This window comes from Vigna unguiculata, chromosome 5 (genome assembly GCF_037176805.1).
Source record: "Vigna unguiculata cultivar grain cowpea cultivar isolate G323 ecotype 2 chromosome 5, ASM3717680v1, whole genome shotgun sequence".
In the NCBI taxonomy this organism is placed as follows: Eukaryota; Viridiplantae; Streptophyta; class Magnoliopsida; order Fabales; family Fabaceae; genus Vigna; species Vigna unguiculata.
This window is the reverse complement of record NC_140796.1, coordinates 48,066,034-48,087,268: the sequence shown is the minus strand read 5'-3', so window position 1 is coordinate 48,087,268 and position 21,235 is coordinate 48,066,034. Positions and strand designations below refer to the sequence as shown.

General features: G+C 33.7%; 6 protein-coding genes across 7 annotated transcripts; all 6 read left to right on the top strand.

Annotated features, from left to right (window-relative positions):
• The first annotated feature begins 1,194 nt into the window (after positions 1-1,194).
• Positions 1,195-2,047, top strand: LOC114183569 (uncharacterized). Its single transcript, XM_028070638.2, has one exon. It carries the CDS (start codon positions 1,442-1,444, stop codon positions 1,712-1,714), a length of 273 nt encoding a protein of 90 aa, XP_027926439.1. The 5' UTR covers positions 1,195-1,441; the 3' UTR covers positions 1,715-2,047.
• A 1,693-nt stretch (positions 2,048-3,740) lies between these two features.
• Positions 3,741-4,548, top strand: LOC114183479 (uncharacterized). Its single transcript, XM_028070508.2, has one exon. The coding sequence runs from the start codon at positions 3,933-3,935 to the stop codon at positions 4,203-4,205; it is 273 nt and encodes a 90-aa protein (XP_027926309.1). The 5' UTR covers positions 3,741-3,932; the 3' UTR covers positions 4,206-4,548.
• Positions 4,549-8,210: 3,662 nt separating this feature from the next.
• Positions 8,211-8,781, top strand: LOC114185754 (uncharacterized). The gene has a single exon (XM_028073655.2). It carries the CDS (start codon positions 8,326-8,328, stop codon positions 8,590-8,592), a length of 267 nt encoding a protein of 88 aa, XP_027929456.1. The 5' UTR covers positions 8,211-8,325; the 3' UTR covers positions 8,593-8,781.
• Positions 8,782-9,629: 848 nt separating this feature from the next.
• LOC114183909 (uncharacterized) lies at positions 9,630-10,245 on the top strand. The gene has a single exon (XM_028071088.2). The coding sequence runs from the start codon at positions 9,808-9,810 to the stop codon at positions 10,069-10,071; it is 264 nt and encodes an 87-aa protein (XP_027926889.1). The 5' UTR covers positions 9,630-9,807; the 3' UTR covers positions 10,072-10,245.
• A 2,395-nt stretch (positions 10,246-12,640) lies between these two features.
• Positions 12,641-20,712, top strand: LOC114183136 (vesicle-associated protein 4-2-like). Of its 2 annotated transcripts, XM_028070038.2 has the most exons (8): positions 12,641-12,910; positions 13,155-13,469; positions 13,995-14,065; positions 14,428-14,509; positions 14,601-14,719; positions 15,950-16,027; positions 16,143-16,262; positions 16,706-20,712. In XM_028070038.2, exons 2-8 carry the CDS (start codon positions 13,199-13,201, stop codon positions 16,766-16,768), a joined length of 804 nt encoding a protein of 267 aa, XP_027925839.1. In that variant the 5' UTR covers positions 12,641-12,910; positions 13,155-13,198; the 3' UTR covers positions 16,769-20,712. The 2 variants fall into 2 exon arrangements, with proteins under 2 accessions (XP_027925839.1, XP_085530162.1); XM_085674036.1 differs by having other exon boundaries at positions 12,697-13,469.
• LOC114184895 (Wound-responsive family protein) lies at positions 20,083-20,712 on the top strand. Its single transcript, XM_028072284.2, has one exon. The coding sequence runs from the start codon at positions 20,162-20,164 to the stop codon at positions 20,441-20,443; it is 282 nt and encodes a 93-aa protein (XP_027928085.1). The 5' UTR covers positions 20,083-20,161; the 3' UTR covers positions 20,444-20,712.
• Positions 20,713-21,235: the final 523 nt, after the last annotated feature.

Below are 21,235 nucleotides of genomic sequence, written 5' to 3'. Positions count from 1 at the left end.
ATGGCACTAATCATCCCTAGTGATAAATGTGACATGAGTTTTTTCTAAATAAAATGAAAAAAAAAAAAGGTTTTTTTACACCAGGACGTTTTGGGATAGAAGACAGATATTTGTTTTTATCCACAAAATAAACCCAAAAATTGATAGATGTAATAATGAGGTACTGAAAAAGAAGAAAGAATAAAAAAAATGTATATGAACACAAAAATTGAAAATAAAGAGTATCCTATGTATGTTGCCCACAATTTGTCTTTTTTTTTTCTTTATCCAATATTAGAAAAAAGTTTATTTGAAGTTCGTTTGTCCAGTATAGAAATCGATTAGCACATAGCTCTTGAGTCTGAGCACTTGAATTGAAGCATAAGGAAGAAAGAAAATTCTTCGCACTTGAATTGAAACATAATATGTGATATAGTGTAACAAAAAAACAGAAAAAAAAATGAACCTGTTAGTTGAATTTTTATAATCATCGCACTTAATAGTTCACAGAAGTGGAATACAGAAATCATCACGCGATCAATCTTTTGTAGATCTCATGTTAAATTAAAGAATAGCAAGAGGGGATGAATTGTTTATATAAGAACAATTTAAATTCCAGTCTTTGAGAAATATGCGCCACATCCTACATACTTTACCACGCACTATTTTTTTTTATCATCACTGGTGCATGAATTTTCCTAACATTACTGACCAAGTGTCCAAGTTTTCTTTATTTAATAGCACAATTAGGAATTCACGCGAAAAGGAAATGAAAATTACTTCAGAAAGTTACTTTTCACATTAGTGTAAGTACTGTATAATTCACACAATTTTAATTTCTTATCTTACAATAGAATTCTGATATCTCTTATCCAAGTATTTGGCCACACCGATTGAAATTTCTACCAGCTACTTTCAATCTCTCTAATGGTTTTGGCTCCACGTACCAAACATAAGTTCTGTACTATATGATTTTCCTTATAAACAATGTACTCAGTTGGGTGATACACTCAAAAACACGTAAGCATTGTTATCTTCTGTCCTTCATTAAAAAACAACCATGGTCTTTTGTCGTTTCCCATGAGCAATAATCCAGCATTTGCAGGTGCAAGTTGAAGTTGTGTGGTCCTACAACAACTACGGTGAAGTCCTTCACACTATTGATAAATTCTTAGTTGGATAACAAAATTTAGATCCTTATCATCTAACAAACAAAAACACACACAAAACCGTGTTCTTTTTGAACTGCCTCTGGTTTTTCAAACAAACTAAACCAGTGTCTGTGTTTTCCACTTCCTATATCCCATACTATATATTAACAACAGCCTTCACCCCATTCATTCATCTTCCAAATCATCAATATTCTCCACAAACACATCAAACTTTCACACTACCTTGTTCTTACACAAAGTTCAGACTTTTAGCATCATCTACTCTTAGTTGTTCAAGAGTCAATTCAAGAATGAGTTCTACAAGCCGTGCTTGGACTTGGACCGTGGCTGCAAGTGTTGGAGTGGTGGAGGCCTTGAAGGACCAGGGAATCTGCAGGTGGAACAGTGTTTTGAGATCAGCACAGCAACATGCTAAACATAATATGAGATCTTTGTCTCAGACCAAGAAGCTTTCTTCTCAATCTTCTGCCATGGCTTCTGCAAAATTCAAAGACGAGAAAGCCAAGCAGTCAGAGGAGTCTTTGAGAACCGTCATGTACTTGAGTTGCTGGGGTCCCAACTGAACAAAGAATCATGGGTTTTATGCAATTCTGGATTTCCTTTCCCTTTTCTTGGATCATGAATCGAAGGAAGATAAAGAAATGGATCCAGAGTCTCATCCAACATGTTATAATGCTTGCTTGAACTGAGCATGTGTATAGTATGAAGCATGCCATTTAACTTGCTGCCTTGGAAAGATGTGGATTGGATTTTGAAGAGTGAGAATGGCTTCTAATTAGTGGCAATAGCCTTAATTTGGTGGATTGAATCATCTTCAAATGATGCCACTTGTGACAGAACTATGAATGTATGGGATTCTTTTACATGATATTAAGAAATGACTTGTTCTCTGAGAATTTTCTGTTATTTTTTAAGGCATCCCCACCTTGTTATGAAAAAACTAAGGGAGTTAATTAAAGGAAATCAAAACTTGTACGCAGCTTAATAAACATAAAATTTGAATCTGGAACAACGTTTTACTAATTTCCTGGTTCCAAGGAATGATCGATTAAAGTGTGTCAATTTTACAAACCAATTATAAGAAAAATGAAGTTGTTCTGCAACTATTTACTGAGATGCGTATGTTTTTGTCAAATTAAGTTGAAACTATCACCTGCTTTCTCATTTGATTTGAAAATTTGGTCAACAGTTGTTGTTTTAGTATTCTATTTGTTTCTCCTCAGTGTATATAGTGGAATTCTTCTAAGGTTATCCAAATTCATCTGTGCCGTTATAATCAATAAACTAGAAGAACAAACTCTAAAACTAGGTTTGTTAGAAATAGTACACAGCTATGATAAAGAAAGAAGAATGAATTCAAATTTAATATGGAAAACCCTTGATAGTAAAAAGATAAGCACATAGAAGAAACATTTCACTTTCAAAATTTGGTACAATAGAGATACCAACTGATTGCTACAGCACTAATATAAGTTTATACAAAACCCTTATCCAAACGCATATAGGTCCATAAAATCTCAAAATATCTCTGCTAAATTCAGCGCACATTGTGAACTTTCTGAACAAAATCATTTCCAGACACCTTAATCAAGTCCACTTTACACACAGTGAAAGAAAGATAAAATAGAGAAAAATGTAGGTAATAACAAGAGATTATAGGAAAATAAAAGATTTAATGATGAATTGTTTAAAACAAGTTACTGTGCATATAAATCTTTCTTATCTGGTAATAGTTGTCTATTTGTCCCAAGTAAAAATAGGGATAAGAGATTGATATGTTATCCTAATCACTTTTAAGTACATAGAAAATTACCCCCGTCATTTCTCATGGGACAACCCTAATTATTTAATGTTAATTTAAAATTCTAAAAAAGTTGAATGTAAAGATATATGAACACCTTCGTGTATATTATGCATTCTTTTATTAATACCTATTATTTTCTCTATGTATATCTCCCCCTTTACCGTGGATCAGAACATAAAGAAAAGATAAATTTAAGAATGTTTCATTGAAAACAGAAACATTTAACCCTCTAAACTTTAGTCCTTTTAAGACTTTAGGGCAATTAAATGTTTTTTCCTGTTTTTATTTCAGTAAAATAGCTATTATAAACTTCCAAAAACTCTTCCAACTGTACATATCAAATGAGACTGTCATTTACAAGTCTCTATTTTCCTGTCTAAACCATTCAAAATGATTTCTTATCACATTGAATTTTCATTCTTCTTATCCACATGTATGGGTAAAGTTAATTCGTGTGTATATATATATATATATATATATATATATATATATATATATATATAAATGCTGAATTTAATTTATATCTACCCGTTATTTTCGATGTCAAAAGTGGTTTGGCTACGTGGTTACACATAAGATTGACCTCATTAAACAATGTGCACAGTTCAAGTTATGTGGTCCTACAAGAACTATAGAGTGAAGTCCTTGATACAAACTGTTGATAGATTCTTCTTAATTGGATTAGATCCTCATCTTCTAACAAACAAAACACACGCATCATCAAACCCCACAAACCAAAAACCATGTGCCTATTCCACTACCTCTGGTTTTGCACACAAACTAAAACCACCGCCGGTATTTTCCACTGCCTCAATAATATCTCACTATATATTAACAACAACCTGCAACTCATTCATTCATCTTCAGCTCGTTCATATTCTCCACAAACACATAAAACCAGACACTTCATACTACCTTGTTCTTACACAAAAAGAAAGTTTTAGCATCATCTACTTTGTAATTGTTCAAGAGTGAAGATGAGTTCTTCGAGCCGTGCTTGGACTTGGACCGTGGCTGCAAGTGTTGGAGTGGTGGAGGCCCTGAAGGACCAGGGCATCTGCAGGTGGAACAGTGTGTTGAAATCAGCACAGCAACATGCTAAACATAATATGAGGTCTTTGTCTCATGCCAGGAAGCTTTCTTCTCAGTCCTCTAACATGGCTTCTGCAAAATTCAAAGATGAGAAAGCTAAGCAGTCAGAGGAGTCTTTGAGAACTGTTATGTACTTGAGTTGCTGGGGTCCCAACTAGACAGAGATCCATGCACACATTTTATGCAGTTCTCAATTTCTCATTTTTCAAGAATGCTACAATTGAAGAAAGATGAGAAATTGAAGAGCCAGAAGGCGCACCCATCAGAGAATATGTCTCAACTCTCAACTAACGTGAGAAATATTCTGAAGCATGCATTTGGCTGCCTTGGAGAGGCGTGGATTGAAACATCATTGGACTGATGAAATCTGAGACAGAAATTGATATTCATCTATGGGAATTTAAAATGAGGACCAGGGTTATGTACCATATATGTTGAATCATTTGTAAGATGTAATTTATAAGGCTGAACAATTATGGAGAAATTGCTTTTTCCTGTGAATTTTTCCACTGTTATATATTCTTCGTAGTCAAAGAATTTCATACAAGACTTGGGCCATTCATTAAACATCAAACTTTAGGATTTCCCTGGTTTGAGGTGCTGCAAGAGTGTATTGTGATATTTTTTAAGGTGTTATTGTTACTCAACTTATCTGCTCTTTCCTTATTCTGGATGTGGAGTGCTCAAAATCCAGCCACAAAAAATGACGATACCTAAAAACATATTTGCTAAAAGTAAAAATAAAAATGAAAAAAAAGTTAAGAGATTTGAAATTTTACATACCAAATTGTAATCTTAAAACGAAATTATTTTATATTTTCATAAAAAAAAGACTGAAAATGAATAATTCAAAAAAATTATCATTGAGAAACAAGTTAAAATTATATAATTATAAATTATAAAAAAAGATGAAAATAACATTGACGAATAATCTAGTTTTTTTTATTATCTGTGGGCCTGTGGCTATGAAGTAGTCCAAGATTTAGTGGATGTCCTTATCTGTCCCATAATGCTACACAAGTTTTATTCTTATATTCTCCAAAGCCGCGTAGAGAAAGCCTTTGGTTTCTCAAAACCAGTTTCCTCACCAAACACATATTGTTTCCCACTTTCACTCACCAACCACAAAGAATGAGATGTGTTGAGCAGCATATGAAAAACCATGTCAGCTCCTTCCCTCAACCAAAGAATGTTTCTTCTTCATCTGTTATCGTTGCAACCAAGTTAAAGGTTGATAAGGGCCAAGAAGCTGATGAGTCTTTCAGGACTCTCATGTACTGAATATTTTTAACGTGAACATATAAGTTTTATTTGGTACTAAAAGTTAGTTAATAGAAAGATTACGAGAAATATAACTATTTTTGTTAATATTTAAATATTAAAAGATTAGTTTGATAGATTAAAAAAATAAATGTCACTAATATTGTCGATGAAAAACCACAATATTCGTAATGTCCTTTTCAACGTTATATATATATATATATATATATATATATATATATAATATTGATTCCAGATGATAATCAATGAAAATGTATAAAGATTTTAAAAATCCCTATTTATTAGGTAAATGACCAAATAATTATATTTATGCATCCACAACTTTCCTTTGTTAAGCCTTGCACGATTGTCTGAATGAAAAATTGCATTACAATGTTTATATCGCTTATTGTGCTTCGAGTAATAGTCGGACTATGGGCTTATTGATACGTATTTATTAACAGACAAAAAACTGAAAACAAAACATTAAAAGGTAAAACAAAGTTAATAAAAAGAGATATATATACTTCCAACCAAAAAGAAAAGCAAACAAATGTATAAAATTCAATTATAAAGCAAAAGATCAAACTTAGTTTTTTTTTTCGTAATGGCAAATTGCAAACCAAAATTACCTAGGCTGGCTTTTAAAAAATCACAGAAATGGACAAATCGTGTAGTCCCCACACAATTTTCCAACAAAGAAATCGTGTTTCTTTGAACGTTTTTCTTTTGAATACGAATTCAACCGATCAAAATTAGAAATCGTGGATCCCTGGACGTTTTCTTAAGTAAAGTCGTATGGGTCATGCATGTTTTCTTATGAAATCGTGTGGGAGATACACGTTTTTGTTTGTCATAATTGATTACCACAACTCGTAATCGATTACGAAAGGTTTTTTTTTTTTTTATTATGTTCTTTTGTAATCAAATACACAGTAACTATAATCGATTACAAACATAATTTGGAGATTTTCAATTGCATTGGATTTTAATTGGATGCAAAGCAATGGTGATAATGTTAAATGTGACATGGTGATACTGTTAAATGTGACGAAAGTTGAAGTTCATTATTACATTAAGATGTGGTTGTTAAATTTATAATTGTTTTTGAAGCTATAAACATAGAAGAAATTACTAAATATCAATGAAATTAAATAAAATAAAGATAATAAATTAAGGATGAACTTGTAAGTATAGTGCAATGTAACAAATTACAAGTTCCACGATGAAAACAAGAAATTAAAATATGAAAATAAGGATGAACATAATCTATGTCTAAGACGGTGGGAAGTGACGGCGCACGTGAGTCATGTCTTCCTCGAGGTGATCAACCCGTGCACCTATGTCGTCGAAACGGGTACCCACAAAAATGCACACGATACAACTTCAATGTTGTGGAATCGAAATACCATCTTTACGTGGCACGATGCATCCATTACAATAATGGATGTCAATGACGTCTGAGGGCTGCTTACAGCAAAATCAAACATCACTAGGAAATCAAGTCCATTGACGACTAACATACATGTTTCTCTACATTAATTTTCTAGGATCATTGCAATCTGGATTTGACTCAAATTGCTTTGATTGTTTTCCATTTATCTATGCACTCTTGAGAAAAACTTTTGAAAACACAAATACATGGTTTATTGAACATGGCTTGAAGACAAACTCTATGTTAAGAGTAGGTTATCATCTAGAAGATGTCACTGTCCTGCTCCAACAAAATCACCAAAATTTTTGCATATTGTCATGTTCAACGCTACGATTGAGATAATTTCGAATTCGAGGTGCAAGAGATATCGACCCCCATCAATATCGGTCAAAACCAATCTCATTCATTTTCAGATTAAATGATTGGTGGTATGATTGTGGTCACTTCCAAACTAGTCGCCTTCCGTACATCACATCATAGTTATTTGTTCTTTTGCTCATATGTCACTTACAAATTTTATCCATCCTATTTACAACCTTGATTACAACCTTGATCCATTAAAATTTCATAAACTTTATCCTCTAATGGATTCCAAAATCCCACAAACTCAATTCATGCATATGTAATCGATTACAACACTCAAGTAACCAATTATATATCAAGTAACCAATTATATATTCCCAGAAACTACAGTTTGCTATTTGTAATCAATTACAATACACGTATAATCGATTATACAGTACTGAAAATACAAATTGTTCGAACCCAATCGATTATGATGATATCGTGTTAAGGATACACGATTTCTATTTAGAAATCGTTTTGAGTTTGTACGTTTTCTCTTTTGAAATTGTCATGGCCACCACAGTCCAATTGCAAAGAAAATCGTGTAAGGAATATACATTTTCCCTTTAAAAAATAAGTGAGAATAGAATGATTTGCCTATATCCATAATTTTTTAAAAACTTCCTAGTTACATCGTTAGCCCAGTTGAAATGTCTAGTACTAAAATAAAAACTCAAACTTACCCTATAATAACATTCCAAGAGTCGTTGGCCACATTATAATTTTTCCTACCTTTATTGCATATATCTTAGTAGCCACATGCATGTAGGCCATGTTTGGATTATTTAATTAATTAATGCCTTGAAGTGAGTACTAAGACAACAAGCGGATTCAGTCCCTTCCCAGAAACCAGGGTCTATCCAACGTTGATTGGTTTTATGGGATTTGTAAACCAGTTGCTCTTTTACGTTGTCTATTTCTCAAGCCAGAATCTACACGTGTAACCTAATCCTTACTCTGCAATGCAACTGCATGGCATCGTCGCACGTGTGTGGCACCGACACGTGGTGCTCAATACTGAAACAGGATACTGAGCAATTAAAAATCATTTATTTATTTTTTTTAAAAATGGCAACTTCTATCAGTCACCGACTTTTGCATCCCTATATAGGAGTACCCTTCACTCCAATATTTCATCATTCAAAAACTTGTGCTTGTATTCTTCTGATACAAAACTGAGATACACTACTATCAGCTTCAGCACTGAGAGAATCACTGTAACTGCTACTACATTAGATATGAGTTCACCTAAGAGAGCTTGGACTGTGGTTGTTGGTGTTGGAGTTGTGGAGGCTTTGAAGGACCAGGGTCTCTGCAGATGGAATTCAGGTTTCAAGTCAGCTCAGCAAAGTGTGAAAAGCCATGTTAGATCGTTGTCACAGGCAAAGAAGCTTTCTTCTTCCTCTTCTGCTCTGGTTTCTAGCTCAATGCATGAAGAGAAGGTGACACTGTCTGAAGAATCCTTGAGGAAAGTCATGTACTTGAGTTGCTGGGGTCCCAGCTGAAGGAAAGAGAAAGACAACATGGAGAAAACAGTTCTGTTCTTTGAATGTGGACCATGAAGAATTTGTGCCACATCGAGGAGGAGATGTCTCTTGCCATGTTTGGTCTCCATTCATTTATATTATTATTACTGCTATCTGTTCATTGTAACAGTAATCATGAAGAATATCAATTCAATGAAATTTCTACGATCTTCCCAGTTTCCCTTCTACAGATATTGCTTATTTAAATTTTGAAACTCTTTAAATTGAAGAGAAATGCAAGTCATGACTCATGAATGATTCTGCAACAACATAGACTTTATTAAATGTAATATAACATTATATATTCTTTGTCAAAGTAGCTAAAATATTATAGCTATTGTGGAGTGCATATGCAAGAATTATATCATCTCGTCTATAGCTTAATACTACGTTTATTAACTTATCACATTTTTACATAAATTATTATGTTACAAAAAACTGTTGCACGACTAAAATATCCCAGGTCAATAATATGATTCTGCAAAGATCGATTTGATGTTTAAGAACATTGCCAGTGCTGTATGTATAGATCTCATTGTTATTTTACATGATTCTCCAGGAAGTAATGCAGACATCAAAACTTTTTGGTGAGAAACTTGAAAAATTTAAAAACAGTACAATAAAATGATTTAACTTTTCAGTCCTTTACCCTGTATAACATATTTTGGTCATCAGATAATTTTTTATGCGGGTTTATTAAATAAAAGTATATTTAAATTATTAAAAAAAAAAACTTACTTTGGAACCTCAATTATTAGATTCCAAACAGATAAGAGTGTGCTTGATTTGCCAAGCAGACATCATAATGACAGAAAAAATTCGTACTTAAATATTTTATAGTTTAAGTGAGTGTGACAGGGACAGGTGGTCCTAAAACTACGGATTCATTGAACTTGATTCCAAATCTTTACGCTCAGCGAAACCACTGGCTACCCCAAAACCAGTTGCTAGCTAACCATTACTTTATGCCTATGGTTTTTCTAAATCTTTGGCCTTTTCCTCAGTTTAGCAGTTTTCTCAAGTGCTTCTTCACAATATAAAACCACCTTCACTTCAATTGCTCTCTCAATCTAAAATCCTGCAATATATTTCATCCATTCGCTTAAATCACACTACAATATCAAGTCTCAATTGGGTTACTTTTGATCCTTTAAATATCAAAGCAAGAGTTTCTTTGAAGAAGCCTTATAAAAGATGTGTTCAGCAGGCAGAACTTGGGCTGTGGCAGCCAGTGTTGGTGTTGTGGAGGCCTTGAAGGATCAGGGTCTCTGCAGGTGGAATAATGCCTTAAGATCAGCTCAACATCAAGTGAAAAACAACGTGAGATCCTTGTCTCAGGCAAAGAATCTTTGTTCCTCTTCTTCTGCTATGGTTTCTGGAAGATCGAAGGAAGAAGCAAAGCAGTCAGAGGAATCATTGAGGACAGTCATGTACCTAAGTTGTTGGGGTCCCAACTAGAGTCACAAGGGCAATTACAAAACTTTGTGTCTAATTTGATTGAACCTTTGCCCTAAGGGAAGGTGGGGCAGAGATTTCATGGTCATGTCCAAAAATTGCTGTTCTATTGCGACAGATTTGGATGTAAATTTTGATGAATGAAAAATATCTGAATGTGTTAAACCATTTCAAAAATTTTATCTGCTTTGATGTTTTCACTTTTATTAATGCTTGGTACCTCCAGGGGTGAAACATAAGTTTACACTTTCATTTCACTGTTGAAATTTGCTAGATTTCAGCAGAAAAAAATTGGGAGGAAGGAAACACCAATTAGTGTTTAGAAACTTGATTAAACCAGATCTAAAACAGGACTCTAATTGGGGTTAGAAATTTGAGGCGTTTGAAAAATGCAACTAAATTTGGATATGACATTTTTCCCCTTAACATAATAATAATACAAATAAACTACTATTATGCTTAAGAATTAAGTAATAAACAATTTAGAAAAATTTAGATAAGGATCTGAAAAAGAGATTGTTATGATCCTTATCTCCTTGACAATTATAATTCTCTGAGTAGTGACAGTGCCACACCATCCCTGGAAGAAACAATCCATGACCTGGTTGTTGATTATCGTAATGTTAATCTTCAATTGGTATTAGTCCAAAAGAAAAAGAGAAGATGATAGCTTTTTGTTTTAAGTAATATGAAAATTAATTAGTAAACTATTATGAGACCTTTTAGCAACTTTTATTGATTTTTAGAAAGTAGCTTTTGGGCAAGGTTGTTGGCTTATTCCAAGCACAATACTAATTAAAATAATAACGAATCCATGATCATATGATATATTATTGTATAATTAGAACAAGAGGGGATCCAGTTAGGCAAGAATTACTGAGAATTTATATTGGCTGCTGACTGTTTATGTGCCGCTCTAATGACACTAATTTTAAAATTTTAAAATATAAAAAAAAATTAAAATGGGTTCATTCTTAATAAAATCACTTGCTAATAATGTTCTACAACCATATTATGTACTGGTGGCTAATGAAGAAGCTAGAAATAACTTTATTTTCTGTGTTCGTTTAGAGCACAAGGATAAATAATAATAATAGTAATAATAATAAGGTATAATTAGTAGTATACTACCCAGTTTGGTGCTGGAATTTCTAATTGGTACCCGGTTTAAAAAAGTGTCAATTACGTACCCAAATTAGTTTAAGTGCACCAATTGAGTCCATTTAAGTTGACTCCGTTAGAAAGGTTAACGTTGATTGATACTGGTTGGTCTGTGAATTAAATTTGGAACACGTGGAGATTAATTTTTAATGATGTGGAAAGTTGGGGAAGAAAATTAAATGTCTTGTAATGAAAAATTTTAAAAATAAAAGAACGAAAATTAAAAAAAAAAAGGGCGACAAAGCTAAAATAGAAGTCGCAGAAGCATGTGATAAAAATGTGAAATTGGGGAAAGGTGACGCAGGGGAGACGAACTGGTGGAGGATTTTTCGCGAAGTGGTGGAGAAATTGAAGGCGACTTTCGAACACTGAAGTGGAGACTTGAGAGCGACTTGTGGGCCATTGATAACGAAAGGTTGATATTGTGTTTTTCTCTGATTTAGTGATTAGGGTTTTGATGTTAGGGTTGATTTTTGTGAAGTTGGGGATATTGGAGAACAGGTTGTTGTTGAGTGAGAGGATGGAGTGGCTAATGAAGATGTTTGTGTTGGGGATGGTGAAGAGGAGTTGGCTGATAAGGAAAATGGTGTGGGTAATGAAGAAGTTTGTGTTGGGGATGGTGAGGAGGCCTTGGTTGATAAGGTGAATACAAAAGTAATTGCACCCTTTAAATACATCATTGTCACCACTCCGCTGCTTATAAAATAAAAACAAAAACACACAAAACGAGAGGAAGAACAAACTGAATTAGGGCACAACAAACTGTCAGGATATTGATGAAGAAGAAACTGGATTAGGGCAGAACATAGGAGAGGAAGAAGATAATGAAAAATGAGGGCCAATCTTCTTTAAATATAAATACCATGTGGAACTGTACAATTATAATTTCAACCAGTCATTTGTTATTATTTGACATGTATCCCTTCTGCACTGCCACCTCACCACTTCTTAAACGCCGTTTCGGAATATTTAACGGTATGGACTCAATTGGTGCACTTAAACTAATTTGGGTACGCAATTGACACTTTTTTTAAAGGGTACCAATTAAAAACTCCAGCACCAAACTGGGTACTATACGACTAATTATACCTAATAATAATAAATTAAAGGAAGAGAATAAAGAAAAATACCAATCCTGACTAGATTTATTTCGACACTGATGTGGTTAGATATGAAGCCAACTTTATTTGGATTGCTGAGTTTGTTTTTGTTCTTATCAAAATTGCTTTTTGCTTGAAAGAGCAAAAATCACAGCTCATCCCATACCTTCTATGTTGTCACTGTATTTCGTTTTGGATTAAAGACTTTCTTTTGTAATAATGTTCCAAAAAAATCTTGATGTATATAAGTTATTTTAACCAATTTCTCATAAAAATCGGTGTTTTTATTTAAAAATAACTTTACAACTACAAGCAATTACTATTGGATAAATAAAAGGTTTGATATGGCTGTGTTACACATTTGTCAAATGTTGATAAGAAGGAGCAAATGATTGCAGAGAAGGAAGAATCACAACAACTGTAAAGCCCGGGAATCCATGGCATAAACGAAACGGACCTCAAACACACAAATCAAAATCACAGAATTGGCTGCAATGAGTCCGAATCCAATTTTTCATTCCATTCCATCACAGTAAAATTGACGCCACCATCTCTGCTACCAAATTGTCTCACTCATAAAGGTACTTACCAGTACAAGGTAACTACCACCGTTTTCGACAAAACAAGAAAAAAGGTTGTAAATCAAACACGACACAGCACAACACACCCAAGGGTCACATTCAAAACCTTGGCTTTTTCTTGGACAGGCTTGCTAAGTTCGAGCGTTTTTACCAACAGACACAACTTTCATAGCATTTCTGCCATACCTGCCAAATCTACCTTCGTGTCCCTCTCTCACTGAGCCCAAAGCTTGAAACTTTGCAGGCTTTTCTCCGACCCAGTTGCCGGAAGTGGCGGTTCCCGGTGAAATGGAGGTGGAGAGTGAAAAATTAGGGTCTGTTGGGAAGGTTTGGAGTTTTTGTAGAAAGCCATTTTGGCAAACAACTCACACTCCATCTTCTTCTTCATCTTCCACATCTTACAACGTGCACAATGTTCACCAGCAAAATCAGAATAATCTTCAATCTGTTGATAGATCCGGTCAGCATTCTTCAACCACTGTCTCATCTGTGGCAAAGTCTCTGCTCCCTACAAAGAGGAGACTCCGTCTTGATCCTGCCAATAAGCTTTACTTTCCATGTAGGTGTCTCTTGAAACTTGTTTATTATGTTATAATAAGCAATGTTATACCTTCTGATGCATCTTTTCAATATTTTATATGTTAAGTATCAAATGAAAAAGGAAATATATTTAATATCTTGGACACATAAAAAACTATTTAATACTTACGATATAAAGGAAGCAGAGGATTTATATCAAGATATTATAAGAAGATTTAGAATTATTCTCTTGCGTGTGTACGAGTGTGCTGAATTTCGTGTGAAATTAATGTTTTGTTTCAATTTGCTTGGTCTAGATATTTCATTTTCATTTTACAGCCTTGTGAATGGGTTGCTCTAATCATAGTTATCATGGCTAACGTTCACATTTGTCCATTCCATTTTTTTTACCTTGCTTTATTGTTTTGCTACATTTTAAGATGACCTGTCTTTTAATAGGTGAAATCAAGTATATGATGATGAGAAAACGGATTCATCGATTTGTTTGTAGTGGATGTTAGGTTTGTCCTTGCTTGATTCAATGTGACTTTGTTTTGATTTGAAGATGAACCTGGTAAGCAAGTTAGGAGTGCAATCGCAATCGAAAACACTTGCAAGTCTCATGTAGCTTTCAAGGTGTGGTTTCTATTTCTGTTTTCTTCTTTGCCATCATTTTCTTGTATTCAGAAATTATGTGTGAGAACATTATCAACATGTTACTCCATATCATAAATTGGCTAATAACTCTGTCATTCATGGTATTCATCGTATGATGTAGAAAACTGTAAGTTTTAGTCTCTACACATGCATGAAAGTTAAGTTTTGGTAAATTACTGTAGGAAATGTAATATGTTGATCATGACCCTCTTCATATAGGGTTTCATCATGGCATATATCTATAAGATGATATGAACACTGATATTTTTATATACTGCCTTTTTCTTATGTTTATCCACTATTTAGGTTACTCCAAATGATGATGTTTTCTTTTTTCTTAGTTTCAAACAACAGCACCCAAGAGTTGTTATATGCGTCCTCCAGGTGGTGTTCTTGCTCCTGGTGAAAGTATAATTGCCACCGGTAATTTGTGCTTTTAAACTCGTGCTAAATAACATGGTCAAATGCTTAGAAATTGGTGATTCCTCTCATAACTGTCTCACATCTTTGGCAGTATTCAAGTTTGTGGAGCCACCAGAGAGCAATGAGAAACCAATTGAACAGAAAAGCAAGGTTAAGTTTAAAATCATGAGCCTGAAAGTGCAAGGTGAAATCGATTATGTACCTGAACTGGTAATTTATTATTGCTCCTTTTGATGATATCTGGCATCAACATCATCTGTAGTTTTCATTTATATCTTAGCTTGTTCATGTAAGATAAAGTTCAAACCTTCTTCAAGTTCGTGGCACAGTTAACATTTTCTTGATGGTGTGTATGTCTTAAAATCCTTGTTTTTTTGTGTGTGCGGAAAAGCTGAAGATGTTAACTTAAACAAAGATCAAGAAATTTGTATTCCATGTGAGTACTGTTGAATATTTTAAGATAATAAATAGTACGAATGGGAGTTTGGCATGTGTTAGTTATTGGAAATGAAGGTGGTTCTGGAACCTTTGTGCTGTATCGATGTGAGTATTGTTGAATTTATTAAGATAACTTTTGCTTATAAATAGTTCTAAGAGATTCTATTTTTTACCAATGGGAATTTGGCATCTGTTATTGGAATGGAGGTTCTGGAACCTTTGTGCATATTCATGACCTGATTTTACTTTCTTTCTGGGGACTTGAGTTGGTGTAGCTTATTTATTTGCTGTCTCCACATTTACTTGTGACATGTATCATACTTGAATATACATATGCCTGAACGTTTCCTGATTTTCTTCACACAACTAATGTCAGAACTGAATTTTATATGAATTGCCTTCTCGGGTATATCACTCTTAATGCATTTTATTTAAGGTGAGTACATAAGGTTTTGAAAGTAAAAATATTATGGAACACTTTTTTGTTGCTAGCATTGCAACTTTGATTATATTGTACACAACCTACGTAAAGATAAATAACAACGAAGAATGCCATTCGAAATCCCTTAAGCTGATTGCAAGCATTCACAAAATCATTTTTCGCAATTCATCTTTTGCAGGTGTGACTTGCAAGTCTTGTGTTAGGAATATAAGTGTGAGTCTAAGTCCCACATTGACCAGAAATGAGAAAATAGAGCACTATATAAGAATAAAGACTCATAAACCCATTGTCTTAAGGTTTTAGATTGAGAGTGGTGTCAGTGTCTTATGTGGTTTGGTTTAGATCTCACTGGTGTTGTATCTCCCAAAATGATACCCCTCCTTATAAACCTAACATCTTGGACTTATTCCTGCATTGATAAATAAGCCAAGTCTATATTATGTTACTTTGAACATTTTCATCGAAGTGTTTTGGTTTCTTGAATAAATAAATAGGCATGCATTCAGTACACAAAGCAAATTAGAATTTAACATGTAGAGGTCACATATTTTATCCTGCAGTTTGATGAGCAAAGAGATCAAGTGGCAATAGAGCAAATTCTTCGGGTTATTTTTGTGGACCTTGAACGGCCTAGTCCTGTAAGACTACATATCTCACACATGGCATGACATAACACAAGACCACTACCATTTTATTAATTGTAGTTATAATTGAAAAATTGTAGTTATAATTGAAAGCTGTTGTTTCTGTAAGGTACTGGATAAGCTCAAACGAATGTTGGCTGAAGCTGATGCTGCACTTGAAGTGAGAAAGAAACCGCCGGAGGAGAAAGGTCCTCAAGTAGCCGGAGAAGGCCTTGTTATAGATGAATGGGTTAGACACTCTTCTTGCCACATTCTTTTGTTTGAGTACATAATATATAGTCACTTACAATGACTATTTCAAAAGTCATATCTGTCATGACTTTTTATCAGGTCGATTTAAGGTCCAAGCAGGTAAAGTTCTTGCTTTAGGCCTCTCAAAAAAAAGTCTCTAAAATTTTTTTGGCCTCCAATAAACTGTTTTAGTTGTAAATAAAAAGGCTTCCTAGAAAAGAAAAGGTCTCCTAAAAATTGTTTTATAGTAAATAAAAATATTTCATTCTTAAGTTTGTTTTAGATCTTTCAAACTCTTTGAAACTCTTCGGTTTTTTCTGTTTCTTATTAGTTGAGTATGTGAAATTGTTTATACTAATAATGCATAAATGTTAACTCTTTACTTATATTCAATATTCTCCTTCTATTTTCTCATATTCTGCATCTTTTCTCCTTATGTAGAAAGAAAGAAGAGAAAGATACTTGTTGGCCCAACAGCAGGTCCAAGGTGTTGATTCAGTGTAAAGTGTTTCTCTCCTTCTTTCCTTGGGTCAAGCCCTTAATGTTATTTGATTGTATACTCTGAAATTGAATTCCAGACTCACTGATCTGATATGTCATACATGGTTGAAGCGCCTAGAAAATTGCTATAATACAATAATGAAATCCTGTCTTTTTCTTTTTCAACAATGTCTGTGATGTTATTATGTACGAGTGAATACTTAATTTTACTTTTACATCATCATCTATAATTTTAGCTCGTCGGTTTGAGAAGTATATGGGTTATTCTTGTCTTCAACATAATTATTTTCCTTTGAACGATGGATCAGTACAATTGATTATAATAAAATAGTATTGGCATTCATAAGCCATTAGTTCTTTATAGTTGTTTATCAGGTGAGAAAAAGCAAAGTTGGTAGCATTCATGGCGGCTATAACTTAAAAGATTATAATCTCATTTTTTTTTTCTAGTTGGTCCAAAAAATAGTAAGGCTTCTTTAAGATTTTTTCATCAGTTGGAGATCAAATGAAATCAGAGATCTTATATATAATAGATAATTAAGAGGTTAGTGGTTTGAAGTAGTCAAGAAAATTAAATAATAGATAATTAGTTAACAATCATGATCTTTGGATATGTTTTTTAAGGGCTTGTCACTATATTAGTTGGTGACAGTGGAATACGCATTTGAAATGATCTCCTATTTCATCTTTCATTTGGTTATGCTTTTTTGGTACATGATCTGGTTATACTAATATTACGACATTCCAGAAATAGAAATGCTTTGCCTTTTACCAGAATGTTTGCTTTTTCCTTTGAATCCAAAGGGATTCACTCAAGCAGCTTCTGCATAATGTAGATGTTACACATGATGATAGAGTTATTTGATTCACAGCTATTAATTATTTTTCAAACACACATTATTATTATTATTACTGTTATTATATTTTTAATCAATGTATATAAACCTTCACCACTTGGAGATTAAGTCAAGTCAGAGATTCTAAATACTCTTATTTTTTTTTTTTTTTGTGAATAGAGGTTATGTCTTGAATGAGTCAGGAAAGTTGGTAAGAATAGATAATTAACTATCAGTCACTGTCATTTTGTATATGTTTTTAGGGCATGTCTTTGTAATATAGTATACAGATGCTGATTTAACAAACAAAACAAAGTGGGTAGGTCCACTTTGAAAATTAAATAAGCATATCTCCTTTTTGTAAAGTGCAATATATAAGTACCAATTATTAGAGCTTATCATGATGTTAATCCTGGGGTTGCCATCACTCATATGCCATGTGAAGCAGAGTATTAGATCTGTTATAAAGATTAAAAATTATTTATGTGTTGTTAAACAATTTAGTGACACTTATTAATTTTAATTGCTTTAGTCCGTCGCATATATTCTAACATGAGTTCAGATTTTTTACTTTTTATTATTTTCTATTGTGTCTTCTATGTTAATGTTAATATTTTAGAAAATATTTAATATATTTTAAAATATTGAAATAAGTGTTTATCAGTGTAATTTATAAAAAAACAACAGAAGACTGGTAAAAAGAAACACAGTAAAAATTCTGAATTTATTCTAACGGTTATAAAATAAAACTAATAATAAAAATAATAAAAGAGAGAAAAAAGAAAATAGAAGAAAGAATAAATTATGAGAGAATAGAAATACGATAGTTCAAAAAGAATATAAATCAAATAGTTAACACAAAATATTAGATAAAAAATAATGAATTATTTGAGTATCAATCATACTAAATCATACTAATTATATGAGCTGTATCAATTATTAGACCTTAAATTATAATATTTTTGGATAAAAGATAATATTGAGATGAAAAGTTCTTGCGGATAAAAGTTAAGTGGAAGTCAAGTGATACTCTGTACTGATAAAAGAAAAAAAACATTCCAGTAAATAATGGTTCTAGTGAATAATGTGGTAATAATTTCATTGAAAATTTTGATGGTAAAGACAACAATATGATAGTATAAACTGTGACCAAGCAAATGCAGCAGGTTTTGGATTGATGGAATGAAGGACATAGAATAGATTCCTTCTCAAATCATAAATGGTGAACGTTGTAATTCATTGCACAAGAAATAGAAATAGGCCAAGTTCATCCCCTACAAAACAAAACGACGTGCTTTCCAACAATTCTAGTGTCTTCATACACACAGATTTTTTACCAAAAAAAGTGTAAAAAAGTAACGTCTTCTCTGCATATGATTGCATTAGCTGTTACTGGTTAGAGTGACCACCAACTTATCCCTTTTTCAACGTATTCATCCAAGTACAAACGAAATCATATTGAAAGGTAAAAAAAATTTGTGAAACATCTTTCAGTGTCATCCAATAAAAGAAATACATGATTTAAAATAATAACCATTTTTTTTTAAATGAATAGTTTATATAGAAACTAGTGAGTAACAATAGTGACTCAGGCAAGCTATCATCCAAGGTGGTGTAAAGTGTAAAAGTGGAAAAAGGGTAAAAGCTGTTTTTTTTTTTTATCTTAAAGAACGAATAGAAAAATGACAAGTGCAATGCGTGGCGGTGAGAGAGCAAGAGAGAGAGAATGGAGCCATGCGCAGGCACGTGATCACTGCCCACGGCCCATAACTAGTGGATCATCGTACTGCAGGCCCATCCTCCGAGAATGCCACCAACACCAACGTGTCATCGCCATAGTTCCGCACATAACACGTATACCATCAAATGAATAAGAAAAGGGCGAAAAAGAATGGGCCACATATGAAAGGACGAAACTACCCCTTCATAAAACAACACTCTTCCTGGGTCAGAGTTTAGGAAAAAACAAACTGAGAGTGGGACCCATGAGTAATGAAGAATTGAAGAGAGAGAAAATAAAGATAAAACAAGAAAGGGACATTAAAGTTGTGAAGGTAAAGGTGAGTCATAGGTGACAATTATGTCTCTTTCGGATAAGTCCACCACCTGTTTCCTCGAACCACCACTCTTATCTCTCACACTCAACAATACTAATACTGTCTCTCACCATTAATTATATTAAATTAAACACATGACTTAAACTTAATTAAGCTTTGTTAAATGCTACTATCACTGATTAGTATTAGAATACCAAACAAAATTAATAATTTTAATTGGAATGGTGTATAGTATCACGCAATCTAAATACGTGTGTATAAAATACTAGTATTAAAGAAGAGTTAATAATGATACACCAAATCTCTAATATGTATTAATCTATATGTTTAGGTGGAGAATGGGGCCCACCTGTGATGAGTATTTTATACAAAATTATATCCCAAGTGCTTCCCGTTTCTTCTATAAATTCCCTCTTCCTCAACCGATTCATTTCACTACTAACGTTTCTCTCACCTGTGTTGCGAATTAAGAACAGAAGGAAAAGAAAAAAACGAAGAGAAAAATGAGTTACTTGAACCGTGTTTGGATGGCGGCCACCGTGGCTGTGGCGCAGGGTCACACCGATCCTGGCTACAAGTGCAAGACGGCGCTCAACTCCATCCACCACAACCGTAGCCGCCTCTTCTCCGGCGGAGCTCTGTCGGATCTTCGCCCCTTGTCCGGCGTCGTGGGATCTGACGGCGCCGGCGCTGTGACGGGGAGCCCTGACGTGGAGAAAAGGGTGACTCAAGCGGACGAGTCTCTGCGAAAAGTGATGTACTTGAGTTGCTGGGGCCAGGGCTGAACCGTGCGTGGCGTTGACAACGGTGGAGATTAAAGTGGTGCCTGGAAATGGTGGCCCGGCCCTTGTTTTTGGGTCGGGTTCGGTTCTGAGTTGACCTGACCGGGTCAGAGGGGATGACTCCGGTTGGAGAGAAGAACTTGGAATGATGCGATCTTGTAAATGACGTAGCTATGTATGTGTACAGAAGATAACTGGTTTTTCCCACTCTCAGAGTGGATGGTGATGATGAGATCTGAACTTATTAATAAGAATACCTAAAATTATTCAAACTCTGCTTCCCTTTTATCATCATCAACTTTGAGTTTAATTTAACAAAATATCTTCTAATTATGATGTTTGAGCAATAATTGATTTAACGCTTAAACAACCAAAACATGAAGAGTTAAGGATTGAAATTTTCGGGTTTTCTACTTTTTGTTCTGGAAGTATGTTTGTATTTCACAGGAAAGTGGTTTAGTTAAAGAAAATTTGGTTTAGAAGAATCTGAGAACGCATCTGCTCCTAGAATCTCAAGTTTAGAAACCTTTAGTTCTTTCAGTTAATGTCAGAAACAAGTTACCAGGCACAGAAAGTTAAGACATGAATCATGATTCCAAATTGTAGACAAAAACTTAGGATTTGGCGAAGACGGTGTTCTAATTCTTGCATCAATTGAAACTAGGTAACTAGTCAATGATTATTGATCTCTTGGTGTTTGGATGCTAAAGTGCTGTTAGAATCTGACTGACTTTTTTTATTAGCTCAATTTTGGTAAAGAAAAAGTGACAACAGATAAAAGGGTGCTTTCGATTT

Bases quoted from the DNA above. Each gene is read 5' to 3' on its own strand.
- LOC114183569 (XM_028070638.2), top strand. From the start codon at position 1,442: ATGAGTTCTACAAGCCGTGCTTGGACTTGGACCGTGGCTGCAAGTGTT.
- LOC114183479 (XM_028070508.2), top strand. From the start codon at position 3,933: ATGAGTTCTTCGAGCCGTGCTTGGACTTGGACCGTGGCTGCAAGTGTT.
- LOC114185754 (XM_028073655.2), top strand. From the start codon at position 8,326: ATGAGTTCACCTAAGAGAGCTTGGACTGTGGTTGTTGGTGTTGGAGTT.
- LOC114183909 (XM_028071088.2), top strand. From the start codon at position 9,808: ATGTGTTCAGCAGGCAGAACTTGGGCTGTGGCAGCCAGTGTTGGTGTT.
- LOC114183136 (XM_028070038.2), top strand. From the start codon at position 13,199: ATGGAGGTGGAGAGTGAAAAATTAGGGTCTGTTGGGAAGGTTTGGAGT. The intron at 14,510-14,600 runs GTAATTTGTGCT...CATCTTTGGCAG, and splicing joins TGAAAGTATAATTGCCACCG to TATTCAAGTTTGTGGAGCCA. The intron at 16,263-16,705 runs GTTAGACACTCT...CTCCTTATGTAG, and splicing joins GCCTTGTTATAGATGAATGG to AAAGAAAGAAGAGAAAGATA.
- LOC114184895 (XM_028072284.2), top strand. From the start codon at position 20,162: ATGAGTTACTTGAACCGTGTTTGGATGGCGGCCACCGTGGCTGTGGCG.